Genomic DNA, 16,175 nt, shown 5'->3' with positions numbered 1-16,175 from the left:
ACTGGTTTGTACATGTATAGTCTGAATTCATATTATGGGAAATGAAAATTTCAGCTCGTTTTTATTATCCCTTTACCTTAACCTCTCTAATCCTTTCAGTAAAATTAGATCTCAAATTTTGGGTAAACCTACATTCAAGGTTTTGATTACGACTGTGTAAACAGTGCTTACTACTGAGCCAAGAAGTAGGGTAGTTTTGAGCCAGGAGATAATGCACTTTGTATCATTTCTTGACAACCTTTTGTTTTTCCTAGATCTGCTTTTATTTTTTAAAACATCTCCCATGCCCTGCAATAGGTCTGGGTCTATAAAATATCCTTTGATACAATTTTCTATAAGGTCAACACTTGTTCAATGATTTTTTAGTCTCATAGCTGTTTTTTGTATTTCTGTAAGACATTTCCTCCAGAAGCCTTGACTTACTGTGTTCTTTTTTTTTAATGTTTATTTGTTTTTGACAGAGAGACAGAGTATGAGCAGGGAAGGGGCAGAGAGAGAGGGAGACACAGAACCTGAAGCAGGTTCCAGGTTCTGAGCTGTCAGCACAGAGCCCGATGTGGGGCTCGAACTCACCAGCCACAAGATCATGACCTGAGCCGAAGTCGGACGCTTAACCGACCGAACCACCCAGGTGCCCTGACCTGCTGTGTTCTGAATGGGTTTCTTTCCAGTCTTTGTACAGCAGCTCTCCTGGGACTGCCTTCTCCATCATTCTGAGAATGCTCTCCTGTGTTAGCATCCTTGATTTCTGGATCTTGTATCCTCTTTTTGGTTTTCTGCTTCATCGTTGTGGAGCACATTCATCTTACAGCTTTATGCAATTGGTACATGAGAATTTCTTGAGGATGTGTGAATCTGGAAATGTCTTTATTTTACCATCACCAGTGAGTGATAGTTTGGCCGAATGTAAAATTCTAGGGTGAAAAATCTGTTTCTCTGGAATTTTGACGTCTTCATTCCCCCCCCCCCCCATTCTTCGAATTTCAGATGTTGCTACTGAGAATTCTGGTACCTTTCTGATTCCTTTGGCTTTGTTTTATATATTTTCCTTTTTTGTTTCCTCTTGGGACGCTTTTTGGATCTTCTTTTCATTTGTGATATTTTGAGGTTTTACCAAGATATGCCTTGGTGCGGGGCTTCTTCATTATACTAGATTCTTAGTGTTTTGGAGACTTAAAGCTTACAGATCTGGGACATTATTAACTTAGAGTATTTGTAATTTCTTTCTCTGCTCTTTTTAGTTTCTCTTATTGCCCATTGTTACTGGAATTTTCACGTTGCGAGCGCTTGACCTAGGACGATGCTTTTTCCTCTCTAAGAATATCCCTCTTTTGTTTTATGCAAGCAAGATCTTCTGTTTCAAGGGATATTCATTACAATTTCTTTGAGATTTTCTTCTGTGCTCCATTATATTTTTAGTTTATTTAACTTTTGTTTGCTCTAAGCCTGGCTGCCTTGTGTCCTAGAGCCGAGGCGGGAGGGGAGCTGGGGCGTCTCACTCTTCAGTCTGCTGGTAGCCACTGAGTTCTCTGTTTTTATCACATCACAACTGCCATCCTCTGTGTCTGGAATCTCCAAATTCAGAGCCTCTGGGATTGTTGTTGGTTATTTTTCTTTTTTCAAAGAAAAATTTCACATCTTCTGTGGGATGGGAATGGGGATGTGGGAATCTATTTTTTTTATACATATTTTGAATCAGTTCTTCATTTTCAGCCCTGCCCCACCTTCCGAGCTACTTAGGAGTCTAGATTCTGAGCTTTTAAAGTCCTGGGTGGCTTGGTTCTCACGGGTGTTCCCCTTGTAAGCTCGCATCTCCCTGTCTTGCTAAGTCATTTCAGGATTCTTACATCTGATTTCCGTCTTCATATGTTGTAATTAGGAGATTACAAATGTCTTCTCATTTTGTCAGAGATCAAGCTTGTCTTTCTTTATCTTGTTTTCCTTGGGGGAACTTTTGAGAAAAGAACACAATAAAATCCACATTTCTATCATCTTGAAACAGAAAATTCCCATTTGATCTTAAATGGGTGATATCAGGTTTTCTCTTTGATATGGATTTAATAATGTTGATATTCATCGTAAGCAAAACTTAGTCTATTAGATGCATTGGTGGTTTTTTTTTTTAAGGTAAATAAATGACGTGTATGACCTAATTGCCTAGAGAAAATTACATTAGTTCTTAACTTATTTGGCCCTGTAGTACAAATTATCATTCCATCTTAATGGTGTTTTCAAGACTAGCTTATACGTTAAGGAAACCCACTTTTTATTTCAACAATTTCTGATAGAAATGCCTCCAAAATTTATGAGGGATTGCCTGCATTTTTATCTAAAACAATTTTTTTAACATTTTATTTTATTTTTTGAGAGACAGGCAGAAGACAAGTGGGGGGAGGGGCAGAGAGAGAGGGAGACACGGAATCCAGGCTCCAGGCTCCGAGCTGTCAGCACAGAGCCCGACATGGGGCTTGAACCCATGAGCACGAGATCATGACCTGGGCTGAAGTCAGACGCTCAACCGACTGAGTCCCCCGGACATCCCTTTCCTGCGTTTTTAAACAGAAAAGGACGAATGTAGCCTTCTGTTGGTTTCTCTGACCTCATGCTGATATCCCGGGTTGCGCTGTGCTGTGTTTTGGTGACGCTTCTCGGGCTGGCACCTCCTCTCTCGCTGAATTCTGCCAGGAGCTTGCTTCATAAATTCGTCATCGACTTTGCAGAGGGGGCTGTCACTTCCGTATGAGTCAGCGAGTCAGAAAGGGCCCTCCGGTCCCCTGACACCGTTACTGCATTTAGCGGACTGTCCGGTGTGCTCAGGAGGAACTGAGATCGGCAGCAGAGGCAGAATATCCAGGCTGGCGAAGCCAGGAGCCTAAAATCGAATGCCAACTATCCGCCAAGTAGGCTTTGGTCGGATAGCGCAGGGAGAGCTCCCCCAAATTTCCGTGATTCTCTCGGGGTGGAAATCCCAGGTTCCGTAGCAGCTCTGTTCTTGTCTGCTCAGCCCACGACCGGGTGTCCCCTGTCTTGGCACCAGTGACATTTGGGTCGAGGCGCTTCTTTGTGGCGGGGGCTGTCTTGCGCACTGCAGGGTGGTCAGTGGCATCCCTGGCCTCTGTCCATTAGTCACCAGTAGCTCCCACTTTCTCCCAGTGGTGACAGCCAAAAATAGTCGCAGACATTGCCAAAAAACCCTGGGGGGGGGGGGGCAGTGGCAACGTGGATTCCTTTTGAGGACTCAGACTCTGAGTCTCCTCTTTCTTCAGATTTTCTAACCCTATTTGGGATGTTTGACGGTGTAGAAAGTGTGACCGCAAGTGCCCAGAATAGTGTAGTAACTGCTCATAATTTCACAAAGTGTGAAGCGATTCGTAAAGCACCCGTATTTCCGTAATGTGCCAAACAGTCCTTGCTTTGTACTGATGACATTTGTTGAGGGCTCCCTTATGTGAGGTAACATTTATTGAGCCCACACGGCGTGCAGGGCCTCTTGTCATCACCATCGGCACCCTCAGGGAGAAAGGATCATTGCCCCCGTTGTAGCAGATGGGGAAACTGAGGCACGGGGCTTTTAGGCGCATTGCTGGGGTGTATACAGGGTGCAAATGGCGGAGCTGGGATTCCCACCCGGCAGGGGGACTTTAGAGCACGAGCCCCTCACCAGCACTTTGTGCGGTGGTTGACTTGGAGATGCCAGGACCAGAACGCGAGCCGCGTGTGTGGACTTCAGCCCGTCTGCCCGTTCTGAGCCCCAAGAGGGCCGGGCTGCACATGTCTTCCCCCTTTACATTCCCGTCCCCCGGGCCAGGTAGTAGAGGCACAGTGAAGGTGAATGTTGAGAAGTGAAATCAGGGGCGCCTGGGTGGCTCAGTCAGTAGAGTGTCCAACTTCGGCTCAGGTCACGATCTCGCAGTTCGTGAGTTCGAGCCCCGCGTCGGGCTCTGTGCTGACAGCTCAGAGCCTGGAACCTGCTTGGGATTCTGTGTCTCCCTCTCTCTCTCTCTGTCCCTCCCTGCTCTTGCTCTGCTCTGATGTCTCTCAAAAATGAATAAACATAAAAAAAAAAAAAAAGGAAATGAAATCAATGCCAGTCTCGTGGGCTGTTTACGAGAAGAGAGGAGCCCGATACCAACTAAGTGTTACGGTTTCCTGAAGGAAGCTACGTGGCAGTATTGTAGGTATTGACGTGCTCCAGGTCTCGGTCTAGACAGGATACCTGCCTTGGGTGAAGAAGTAGGGGGACTGTGTCCTGAGAGCCCCATTATAGGGGAGCTCATTACGTTTCATGGGGCGGTGGCCCCCTGGTTGGCTAGCACCTCTGGGAAACGAGAGCTTCAGACATTCACACCCTGTGACTTCAGCAAGGCCGGCCGAAGCCCAGGTAACACGCACTTGCAAGATTTAGCCGTTCCCGGGGGTTCTGGAAGGCAGAACGTGGCAGCACCTCCAGGTCCTTGGCACAAGCGCCCCATATGCCCTCAGACCCGAGGTGCCGGTTGATTGAGAGCTTGGGTTTCTGGAGAGCGTGGACTGATGGGTGTTTCCGTTCACCTTCGTTTGAGATCGTGGTGCTCTGAGGAGGCCACGAGAGGCGAGTATTGTGACATTTGCCCTCAGAGCTTTTCAGGATTGTTTGAGGAGGGGGTGAGAGTGCACACATGTGGTTCGGTCCTGGTACGAGACCGATGTTAGCCAGCGCAGTGATGATAGGGTTCTACTTGCGGACCCCTTGGCCACGTTGTTCCTGTGCTGTAGCTGGACTGTGAGTTTCACATCACTGATGCCCATTAGAAGTAAGGCTGCCCCAGAATTCGGGGTGAAAAGTGCTCAGATGGGAACGATGGGCTGGCCTATCTTTTAAATCCCATTTAGACTTTTTTTCTCATCTGAGTACATATTTGTGCAATAGCTACAGAAAAAGCCATGGGGTTCATATTGAAAGGGTCTTAGTAAATTAGGAAGACTCAGTTCAGATGTTCTATTTCGTTTCCTTCCTTCCTTCCCTCCCTTTTCCTTCCTTCCCTCCCTCCCTATTCCTTCCTTTTCTTTCTTTCTTTCTTTCTTTCTTTCTTTCTTTCTTTCTCCCTCCCTCCCTCCCTCCCTCCTTTCCTTCCTTTCCTCCCTATTCCTTCCTTCCTTCCTTTCCTCTTTCTTTCTTTCTTTTCTTTCTTTCTTTCTTTCTTTCTCCCTCCTTTCCTTCCTTTCCTCCCTATTCCTTCCTTTCCTTTCTCTTTCTTTCTTTCTTCTTTCTTTCTTTCTTTCTTTCTTTCTTTCTCTTTCTTTCTTTCTTTCTTTCTTTCTTTCTTTCTTTCTTTCTCTCTCTCCCTCCCTCCCTCCCTCCCTCCTTTCCTTCCTTTCCTCCCTATTCCTTCCTTCCTTCCTTCCTTCCTTCCTTCCTTCCTTCCTTTCCTTTCCCTTTCTTTCTTTCTTTCTTTCTTTCTTTCTTTCTTTCTTTCTTTCTTTCTTGTTAGAGAATTCTCTCTTGAAATGGTAATAATATAGGGAAAATTCCAGAGCAGAAACACCACCTACCTTGTAGATTCAGATCAAAAGAATCTTTGGTAGCCATAGGAGCTAAAACTCAACGCATCAAGTGACTTAAATGCCAATGCATACACATTCACTAGATACACTTACCCTTCGACAGCCAACTCCGTGATCACCTCTATCCTGGTCTCCACCAGACCAAGTTAGTCATTATCCTTAAATGTTCCTGTAGCAGTTTGCTCTGCTTCCTGAAATAACACATTCCCCATTGTGTTCTAATTCATCTGTTTTCATGTCTTTCTTCCTGCCTGGATGGTGAGGTTCTGGGAGGGGACGATTCACCTTTGTATTCCCAGCACCTGGCATGTGTAGGCTGGTTCGTAGGAGGCAGTCTGTGCCTGGTGGGTGCATGAGTAATAGGCGAGCTCATTAAATTTCCTCTTCCACACTGGGCAAGAAGAGGACATATCATATTGAAATATTTCCAACTTGTTAATAATAAGCAATCCCATTTTATGATTTAGAATAAAGAGTGTTCAGGGCATAGTATTTTATTTTTCTTTATCCCCTGCTCATTCTTTTCTGACCATCAACCCCACCCCCCCCCCCCCCCCCCGCCAAATCTCATGAGAATATTCATTGATTCTGGGTCTTTCTGAAGAACATCTCTCTTTCTTTCCAGGCAGGTATTAACGAAAATGATTTTTATGATGGGGCGTGGTGTGCAGGAAGGAATGACCTCCATCAGTGGATTGAAGTGGATGCTAGACGTCTGACCAAATTCACTGGTGTCATCACTCAAGGAAGGAACTCACTTTGGCTGTAAGTGTGGATGGACCTGTGCTTTTGTAGACTCTATGCCTTGGGTCTAATATTCTAGGGTTTGGACAGAGACAGGAAGACGCAGAGAAGTATCTGACGATAAGCAATAGAAAGGAAGAAAATCGGAATGTGGACAGGATGCTGGGCTTGCTGTGGACACAGGCATCTCTGGAAATGACATTGTCAAGAACAGAGGGAGGGACCCACCCAGCAGGTTAACGCTGAGTAGACAAAGGTATCGTTAAAACAGTGCAGCTTAGGCAGGCGGCTGCCATCTTGGATCTGTGATGGATTACTAGTACCCTGACAGCCCGAGGTGGGAACTCTGAACAAGAAGTGAGTTCTCGGTAACAGGTGCAAGCCACTGTTTGGGAGTAGAAGGCGTGAACCCTTTAGAGTCTGAGAAGGACTGGAAGCCTAGGGAGGTTCCCAAATAGAGGAACTACTGGACGTGAAGGAGCAGCCGGGGTGAGGCCTGAGGACGACATGGAGCCCATTTGAGCTTGGGCCCAAGGCTGGGTCAACAACGAGATGATCTGACGGGATCCCAAGAGAGGTAGGCTCTCTGTCCTGTGGTACATGCATACGGTGGGATATTACTCATCCCTAAAAAGGGAGGGCATTCTTTTTGTTTTTAAAATTTTTTTTTAACATCTATTTATTTTTGGAAGACAGAGGGAGAGAGAGCACTAGTGGGGAAGGGACGGAGAGCAACAGGGAGACACAGAATCCGAAGCAGGCTCCAGGCTCTGAGCTGTCAGCACAGAGCCCGATGCGGGGCTCGAGCTCACCGACTGTGAGATCATGACCCGAGCCAAAGCCGGACGCTTAACTGACTGACCCACCCAGGCGCCCCAGAAAAGGGAGGACATTCTGACACCTGTTCTACCATGGCTGAATCTTGAGGACATGATGCCAAGTGGGATAAGCCAGTCACGAAAGGGCAAATGTGATTGCGGTTACGCGAGGTTCCTAAGTACTCAGCCTCGCAGAGCCGAAAGTGGAATGGTGGAGGCCAGGGTCTGGGGGAGGGGAAACGGGGTGTTATTGTCTAAATGGGTACTGAGTTTCAGTCTGGGGTGCTGAAAAGTTCCGGAGGTGGATGGAGGTGGCCGTTGCACAGTGATGTGAACGTGCTTGATGCCCCTGAATTGTACACTTAAAAAACGGTGGAAATGATCCATTTTGTTATGTATTTTTACTACGGTAATGAAAAAACGTATGTGCAAAAGCAACGTGCACGAAAAATACGAAACAACGTCCCTGCCTCAACCCAGGGCTGGTTGTAGAGACCAAAGCGGGGCTGCATCTCTGGGGTTGTCCTGTGTCTCCAGCCGTGTAGACAGCAGGCACACAGAGACTGGGGGCTGGGCAGGGCAAAGCAGGGTCCACGGGATCTTGAGTGCTTTCTGAATTTAAGCAAGAGTTTTCAAGTGCCTCTAACATCCGCGTACAACTGAGAAGCCAAGGGCACGAATGCCTCGCGCGGTGACATTAGGAAACTGGTCTCATCAGCTAAGACCCCTCCCACCCTACCCGCTTCATCTTCCCTGTCTGTACCACACTCTCGGATTTCATTTCAGTGTTTGCTAGTTACCTCTTGGCGGTCACGTACAATGTGTCTGTAATTTGTTGATTAGATTAATTTTTAATCCCCGGAAAGGTCAACAGTAATAAATAAACCAGGATAAGAGAGGGGAGCCTGGCATCTGTGCTCATATTTAACTGCCTGTCATTGTCACTGTAAAGGGGACTTTCTTACACGGTGACAATGATCAGGCAATGACTCATCATCTGTTTTCCCTCTGAGCTTTTTTTTTTTATTGTAAAGACTATATTATTACATCTAGCAACGTTTTAAAACATTACCCACGATTCCACCACCCTTAGACATAGTTTTTTTTTTACGCATGTGTAATCCTACTGCGTATGCAATTATGTTATTTTAACTTAAAAACATATCCAAGCATTTTTCCCCACTGTTACTCTGACATCACAATGATCATTTTTCATAGCCTATAATTTACCCAGCCCTGTCTCTGTCACCTTCTTAGTGTTCTGGTATCCCATACCATTTTGCAAGCAAGAATTTTCATACTTTTTTCTTCCTTCCAATTATTTCCTTCAAATACATTTCCAGAGCTGGGATAATCTGTGCATTTTGACAGCGTTCGGTCGTGTGTTTGGGCTGTTTTGTGTAGCGCATTTCGTTTTTTTCCGCTTTGCTTTTTAGCAGTGCTTGTGTGTAATGATGATTTTTGCTCTGTGGGGCGCATTGGGCTGTAATCAGCTTATTACCATGACAATTGTTTTCACTGCTCAGATTCTGAAAGGCGAGAATTTGGGGGAAGGGAATGTTGAATGGCTCAACTTGGAGCAGGAACTTGGAGAGAAAGACTGATCTGAGATTATGCATAGGGATCAGCGAAGGGATTTTACCTTAATGCTTGGATATTAACCTGTCTAACCGCTGTCGTTAGAAATCCTGTAGTTGATTTATTATTGGATTGGAAGCACAGAGCAGGATAGAAATAACACTCACATTCCATCGCATCAAGGACACAAGAGCATTTGGGGTGAACAAGAAACGGCCGTAGAACGAGATCTTTCTTTGACTTAGCCTAGGACAGGAACATCTTAGAGGGCTAAGACAAGGGATAGAATTGCTTTTAAGAGTCTTTTTCTTTTGAAATGTCTAAATGTATTTCAAGTCAAATTGTTCTTCAAGGACAATGGAAAGAAATGCGATGGGTTTCACTTTGTCTTACCACCCAGAACAGGATGGTCTGCACCAAAGACTGAAGAAGAAGTGGGACAAAGATAGGTTCTGGTGTCTGAAGCTTGCCGCCTCCCCCCAGGAGGATGAATGAAACTCATTCATTTTGTTAATGAATAATGCTGGAAGCACTGGGATGTGTCCCAGTATGACCAGAAAACACGTCGGCAATAGGAACCATCAAATATGAACAGTGAAGAAGACAGCAGGTGTCCCCCTTTCCCTCTCCCCGCACACTGTTCCCAACACAGGCATCTCTGGTGTCATTTTTAATATTTCTCTTTACGGGCTTCTGTGTTTCTCCCTGCTAGTCTGGAAGCACCTGGATGATAGAGGTAATACCTGGTCATTTTGCCCAGTCCCAGGCTTCTATTAGATGCTCGAGTAATGATTTTTTAATGAACGAATATTGTTAGGAAGTAACAAATGGACAAAGGTTCGTTCACAGGGCACAGTAATGAGTTCATTCATCTGCCAGCGTCAGTGACTGAGAGCAAGCTTGAAAATGGGACTAGGGAGAGGGAAGGGGACGCGGGAGATTGAGGAGTGACGATTTCTAGAGAAGATGGCACCCCCAACAAGGTGGCTTTGGAGTCTCGTCACAGCTCTTGACTCTTGTTGGTTATGAATTTTCTCTTCTCTGAGCTTCAGTCTGCTGCCTTAAAGAAGGGAACTGTTCTCCCACTGATAAAGATGCATGGAAGTCAGATAAATCGTTACACTGTTTTAAAATTAACCTGCACATCAGGGCGCCTGGGCAGCTCAGTCTGGTGAGCGTCCGACTTCAGCTCAGGTCATGATCTCACCGTCTGTGAGTTCGGGCCCCGAGTCGGGCTCTGTGCTGACAGCTCAGAGCCTGGAGCCTGCTTCGGATTCTGTCTCTCTCTCTCTCCGCCCCTCCCCTGCTCACACTCTGTCTCTCTGTCTCTGAGAAATGAATAAACCTTACAAAAAAAAATTACCCTGCACATACTAAGAGCTCGGTAAACTTTACTTTCTTCCCTCCACTCCTCTTTGGGTTTTATTTAGGACAGTGGCTTTCAAGCTTTATTTTTAGCTACAGAAGCATTTAGAAAATAGAGAGAGGTGAGGCTGCTCTGTGTGAATCTGGGGGGGTGGAGGGGAGCGGTGCCTGCCTGGCCCTCCCCTCGCCCCTTGTCAGAGCAGCCCTGGAGCAGCCTTCATCCAAGTATCTCTGGCAGCAAGAATCCCGGACAGCCCGAGGGTGCTTCTGTGCAGGTTACAACTGGGCCAGCTTCTTGAAAGGCTCGTGGCCACTTCCTCAATCTGGCCGGGTGGAGGGGAGATGTGGAATTCAAACCAAGACAAACAAAGGCAACGTTGGAGTTAGAACTTGAGCTTTCTAGTTGAGCCTGCAGACCATCCCCTAATCTCAGAGCATCCATCACATTTTAGTTGGGAGTGTTTTAGAAACGGAAGGGCAAGGAGTTGCGGGCTCCTTGAGGTCGGGGCCAGATGGATCCTGCTGTTTAGAAATGGCTTCTGTCTGGTTGTTGAAATAAATATAGGAGCACTTTGGAGTTACAGTACGTGTATACTTAGGAATACTATTCATACTTTCCATCCGCAGGACTTTCTTGATTGGTATTTTTAAGTGAACATCCATAATCTTATATGTTTCTGACATTCTCTTTGTGTGTTCATGGATTCATCTGTTTTGAGCATTCTGTGCTAAGCACTAGGGATATGAGATGAGCAGAAAGTGGCCTGCCTGCAGGGAGCTTTCAGTCTGGTGGAAAAATCCCGTATGTGAACGGATCCACTGGCATCCACAACATGCCTGTTGACGAGGGGTGGGGGATGGGAGAGCTGTTATCAGATGCATGACACAGATGTGAAGGATGATCTGGCTGGTCGCAAGGCTTTAGGTCGTGGCCTGCAACCAGTTCATAATCGGGTGGACGAAAAGCTGTGATTCTCGGTTTCATAGTTTTTCAAATTATTTGGGCTATTTGAAAGTAATAAAATATAACTATGTTTATGATATTGAATCATTTGTATGTTTCACCAGTAGAAATTATCCTTCTCCACCACCCTGCAATTTAGTGAAACGTCTCCATACTAATGAAAGCTAATCTTTGGGGCGCCTGGGTGGCTCCGTCGGTGAAGCGTCCGACTTCGGCTCAGGTCATGATCTCATGGTTCATGAGTTCGAGCCCCGCGTCGGGCTCTGCGCTGACAGCTCGGAGCCTGGAGCCTGCTTCAAATTCTGTGTCTCCCTCTCTCTCTCTCTGCCTCTCCCCTGCTCACGCTCTCTCTCTTTCTCTCTGTCTCAAAAATAAGTAAACATTAAAAAAATTTTTTTTAAAAAAGCTAATCTTTAATTTCCCTAATCTCAGAAAGTATATTAGACCTATGGGTGCTACAATCACAACCAGTGTGATGGTTGGAAAGTTAATTATTCTGCCGGAGGTGGATAGATGCTGTACCGACATGGGCGAAATACAGGCAGTTTAAAAATAGCCGAAGGTTTTAAGTTTTACTTGCTTAACCAACAAAACGATTCTCATTCTCTGGAGAGTCTGTGAATGTGTCCTCAAAGTGAGGTAGCAGTCTGACTGACGAGTTTGTAAGGTGACAGCCGGGAGGGTTTGACTGGTCGGCTGAATTTTTAAACAGCAGTCAGGCTAATTAGAGCCAGATGAACGGAGCCAGGCTGGGAGCCAGGCTTGTGACCAAGGACACAAAGACAGTGGAGACACAGCCCCAGCCTAAGGGGCTGGCTTTCTGTTTGTCCGTGGAAAGCTGTAGCAAAGGTTCTGAATGTGGGCCTCCGCTGATGGTTCCGGACAGTTCTGATGGTGAAGGAGAGGAGCAGCTGAAGGAGGTGCCCGACCCAGAGGGAAGGCAAGGCCAGGGAAAAGCCCGTTCCCCCTTTCTGCCCTGGGAAGAGCTGTGTTCGCAGGAGGGGCTGGTGGCCGGTGGGGCAGATCGGCGGGGTCCTCTGCAGACAGTGAGTGTGGCGGCTCTAGGGGTTGGCCGCTTATGGCAAGAAGACAGGGAGGGCCCTCAGAGGGCTCAGCGGGTGTCTAGAGCTCATAGGCTTGGACCGGTCCCACCTGGCACTGCTGGCACTTTCTCCACTAGGGGGCGATAGAGTCGATGGCCGAGCCGCTGGAGGAGGTGCAGGGACCAGGGCATTTCGGGAGCTGGCAGGGCACCGAGCACATTTGGAAGGAAGGGTGTGAGGGTCAGCTCCAGGGCTGGCGGGGGAAGAGGCAGAGGGCTGATTCCCTGGAAGTTCAGAGCAAGTTCAAGGAGCCACTAGGGGAAATGAGGCTTCAGAAGTGGACGTGAGCTTGGCCGGGAAGACAGTGGTCATCTGAAAAGTCCACAGGGGCAGTGGAGGTGATCAGCTGGGGCCCAGGGGTGGGGTGGGGGGGTGTGAGCGAGCCGGGGGTCGGAGAGGAGTGGGCGTCTGGAAGTCTCGAGGCTGCAGGCTGGCTCCCACTGCCGTCCCTGTTGGGAGAATGTCTGGGACGCGCTGGACCCGAGCTCAGGAGAGGTGAGGAGATGGCTGTGGAGAAGGTGGGGTCTGGCGAGAAGCAAAAGTGAGCGCGAGAAGGGGCAGAGCTAAGGAGAGACGCCGCTGGAGGGTGTGCATCCGGCGACGGGGGTGGAGAGGGAACCGCTCCAACACCTGCCCAGCGGCTGGACCCCTGGCTCCCAGCGGGAAGTGTCCACCCAGCCCCTCCCTTAATCTTCAGTTCGTCTTGTTTTCTGCTCCCAGAGGACCGACCTCGGCCTTCATGCTTCTCTCGTCCCCCGGGGTTGGGGTCCGAGCCACCAGGGTGCAGAGCGATGCAGCACAGGGGGCTGGGGCCAGGGGCGCGGAGGGGCACCCGGCGGCCCCTGGCACAGAGCTTGAGGGGAGGCTGGCCAGCATGCCATCAATCACCTCCCGGCTTCTTGGGGGAGAGAGAGTGTGTGTTTTCAGAATGCACGGTACCGGGCCTCCTTCCTCACTTCCTGGCAACATGAAATGTCTGGCACCTTCTGGGGGGGGGGGGTGGTGCTGGGAAGGCACAAGCTTCCGAACACCTTTCTAACTTCTTTGGAAACTGACAGTCTTTGAATTGCTGAGTTTGGCACGAGATGGAGGGGTTTTAATGAAAACCTCGACAAGTTCAGATAGAGGGCCTGGCATGCAATCATTTCTTCATTTCATGTTCTGTTTCCACCACGCAGGGAGGGTTGTTTGAAATCAAACGAAACTCTCACTTAACGGTTGCATGGTCGTACTAGGTTTTCTGGGTGCTGATGACTAAGAAACAAGCTCTTGGAAGGTAACAGCTTTGAAGTGGAGACAACTCTCGAGCTCCTTCCTGGGGCTGGGACTTCCACCCTGCTTTACTCAGGGGTCCTCGGTCCCCCTGAGCTGTGACCCCCCCCCCCCCAAGGAAACCCTTCAGAAGGCTGCTGGGTACATCTCATCTTTTTTCTCATCTGTTTCCTGGTAGAGGGGGCCCCACCCCTGCTTAGCTCACATAATGCTTCTACCCCTGGACCCACACAGCCTTTGTGGATTGGCTCACACTGTCTGACTGCACTCCTAGCAGGAGCCTCCTCTGTTCCACAGATAAAGCAAGCATGCTCCTGCCTCAGGGCCTTTGCACGTACCATTCTCTCTGTCTGAAAGTTCAACCCTCCTGCATCAGAGGCTTTTTTTTTCTCCTGATCATTCTTTTGAAACGCACTCTCAGTAGCTCTGTGCCCCCACTTGGCTTTATTTGATTACCTATTTATTTGTTGTTACTTGCACTGATGTCACTCCCGGGCAGCAGGCAGGACCTGGCTGTTGTTTGCCACTGAGCCCCCAAGTGCTAGGTTGTACCAGCCAACAGAGGGAAGGTCTCAGTGACTGCCCCTCCTGCTGCATCATTCGAAACTGCTCAGATCATGTCCTGATTCTCTCCCATCCAGAGGCTGGATGGACAGCCACCCCTAGCCCAGAGTAGGTGGGTGGGTGGTCCAGGTGGGCTCCTGGCGATTCCGAGCCTCCTGGTCTTGTAAGGAGAGGTGACGACTCCCTCTCAGCTTGTCGTGCATGTTCAGTGAGACGCAGATGGTCTCAGAATGGACCGGCACATTCGGGACACAGCGGAGGCACAGAGGGCCGTGGCTGCTGTTATTTACGAAGTCAACATCTCACTGCCCCTTCCTGGGAGCCCCCTTCCCTAGCCATTCATAGCTAGGACCTCCCGTGTCCCCGGAGGGCACCCAGGAAAGACGTTAGAACTGGATCAGTCACGTTGCAGCTAAGCAGAGCCTGGCATTTTGTGAAAATACTCCTCTGACACATCTGTATTTTGTACAAATGGATTTGGCCGGCAGGAAATTTCTTGAAATAAAATGACATCGCTTCCCTGTGCCGGGGCTGCAGAGCACTTGGCATCATCATACTGGGTGCCTCTCAGCACCTGCCAGGAAGGTCCCTTTCTTGTCCCCATTGTGTGGATGAGAACACTGAGGCTTGGAGAGCACACACAGCTTGATATCTCTCTCTGCCTCGCCATGAACATACCTGTGCTTTCTGCCCTCCCCCTCCTTCTCCCTGCTATTACTCACGATTTTCTCCTGCACCCTGAGGCCTCAAGCCCCGTGAATGGGCTCCTGTGTGCTTCTGAGCACTGTGGACGCCGGGGGGCCAGAGGGCGTTGCTGGCCACACCCAGGGCCCACTTACCTGTCAGACACGGTGCCAGGGGCCTTGTGACCTTTAGGGGCCCGTGAATGTGTTTAACCTCTTGTACAACCTGGAAAAAAAAGAAAGGAACGTTGAGGTCAAAGAAAACATTCAAATATATCATGTTACTGTGTTCACCTCTGTACCAAGGCAGTCAAAAAAAACATGGCTTGAAAATTGTTTTTATGGAGGAAGGAAGCGGCCTGTGGTCAGCAGGAGAGTAGCCGGCACAGATGTTTACGTCCGAGTCCCAAGAATCTGAGAAGGTGCGAGGTTCCATGGCACACGGGCCTCAGGGTCGCACGTGGACTTGAGGTTGCTGATCGGCTAACCCGCAAATAGAGACGTGACCCTGGGTTGCCTGGGCGGGCCCGGTGCAGACGCGGAGGTCCTGGACAGCGGAAGGGGGAGGCACAAGGCGCAGCAGGTGTGGCTGGCTCTGAGGGTGGAGGAAGGGGCCCCGAGCAGGGAATGGGGGTGGCCTCTACAAGTTGGAAAAGCAAGGGAACAGATTCCTCCCTGGAGCCTCCAGGAGATACCCGGCCCTTGCCCGACACCCTGATCTCAGAAATTCTGCCCTCCCGAACCGTAAGATAATAAATGCGTAGCTGAAACCGCTAAGTCTACAGTACTTTTATAGCTGGTGTGGGAAACCAGTAGCATCCATGGAGGCAAAAGTGTCTCGGGCCCCCGCAAGCCCTCATGTGGCCTGGCCACCCCACGGCTTTGCCCTCTGACGTGAGGTCAGTGCCAGGCGGAGCCGGGCAGGAAGCTCCGGGCTCGACACATGTTCTCGCGGAGCGGGGTTGGAAGCCAACTCTCTTCTCTCTAATTTTTTTTTTAATTTTTTTAACGTTTATTTATTTCTGAGAGAGACAGAGACAGAAACAGAGAGACAGAGAGAGACAGAACATGAGCAGGGGAGGGGCAGAGAGAGAGGGAGACACAGAATCCGAAGCAGGCTCCAGGCTCTGAGCTGTCGGCACAGAGCCCGACGCGAGGCTCGAGCTCGTGAACAGTGAGATCACGACCTGAGCCGAAGTCGGACGCTTAACCGACTGAGCCACCCAGGTGCCCCATCTTCTCTCTAATTTTGAGGATTCCTGTGAGCTGTTTCTTTGGTTCCTTTTTCTCCTGGTCTCTTGAGTGACTCTTTCAGATTTAAAGGACTTTAAATATTTTCTTTTTACTTTCAGTTTTCTGCTGTGGAGTTTCTTAACTAGGAACTGCCTCATCCTCTACCCAACTCGATTGGGCTTGGCCTCCAGAGTGGTATTTTCCCTCTCTCATCCTGGTAGACTTTTTTTGCTGGAGGTAATGGAAAACTAGATACTATTTCTAAGTTTATAACACTCTCTCCTGTGGTCTGCGTTTGCAAAAGGCC

The 16,175-nt window shown here is 48.7% G+C and overlaps 1 protein-coding gene across 3 annotated transcripts in view; it reads left to right on the top strand.

The window, feature by feature from the left end:
- Positions 1-16,175, top strand: part of CPXM2 (carboxypeptidase X, M14 family member 2) — a 141,829-nt gene that overhangs the window by 51,137 nt on the left and 74,517 nt on the right. For all 3 annotated transcript variants that reach the window (XM_053910005.1, XM_053910006.1, XM_019424696.2), the window contains one exon: positions 6,170-6,309. In XM_053910005.1, the coding sequence (XP_053765980.1) occupies positions 6,170-6,309 (140 nt within the window). The remainder of the gene's footprint in view (positions 1-6,169; positions 6,310-16,175) is intronic.

Source organism: Panthera pardus, unplaced genomic scaffold (genome assembly GCF_024362965.1).
Source record: "Panthera pardus isolate Hobbes unplaced genomic scaffold, ASM2436296v1 HiC_scaffold_22, whole genome shotgun sequence".
NCBI classification, from domain to species: Eukaryota; Metazoa; Chordata; class Mammalia; order Carnivora; family Felidae; genus Panthera; species Panthera pardus.
Note: the sequence above shows the minus strand (reverse complement) of the source record. Positions and strands in the feature narration are given on the sequence as shown.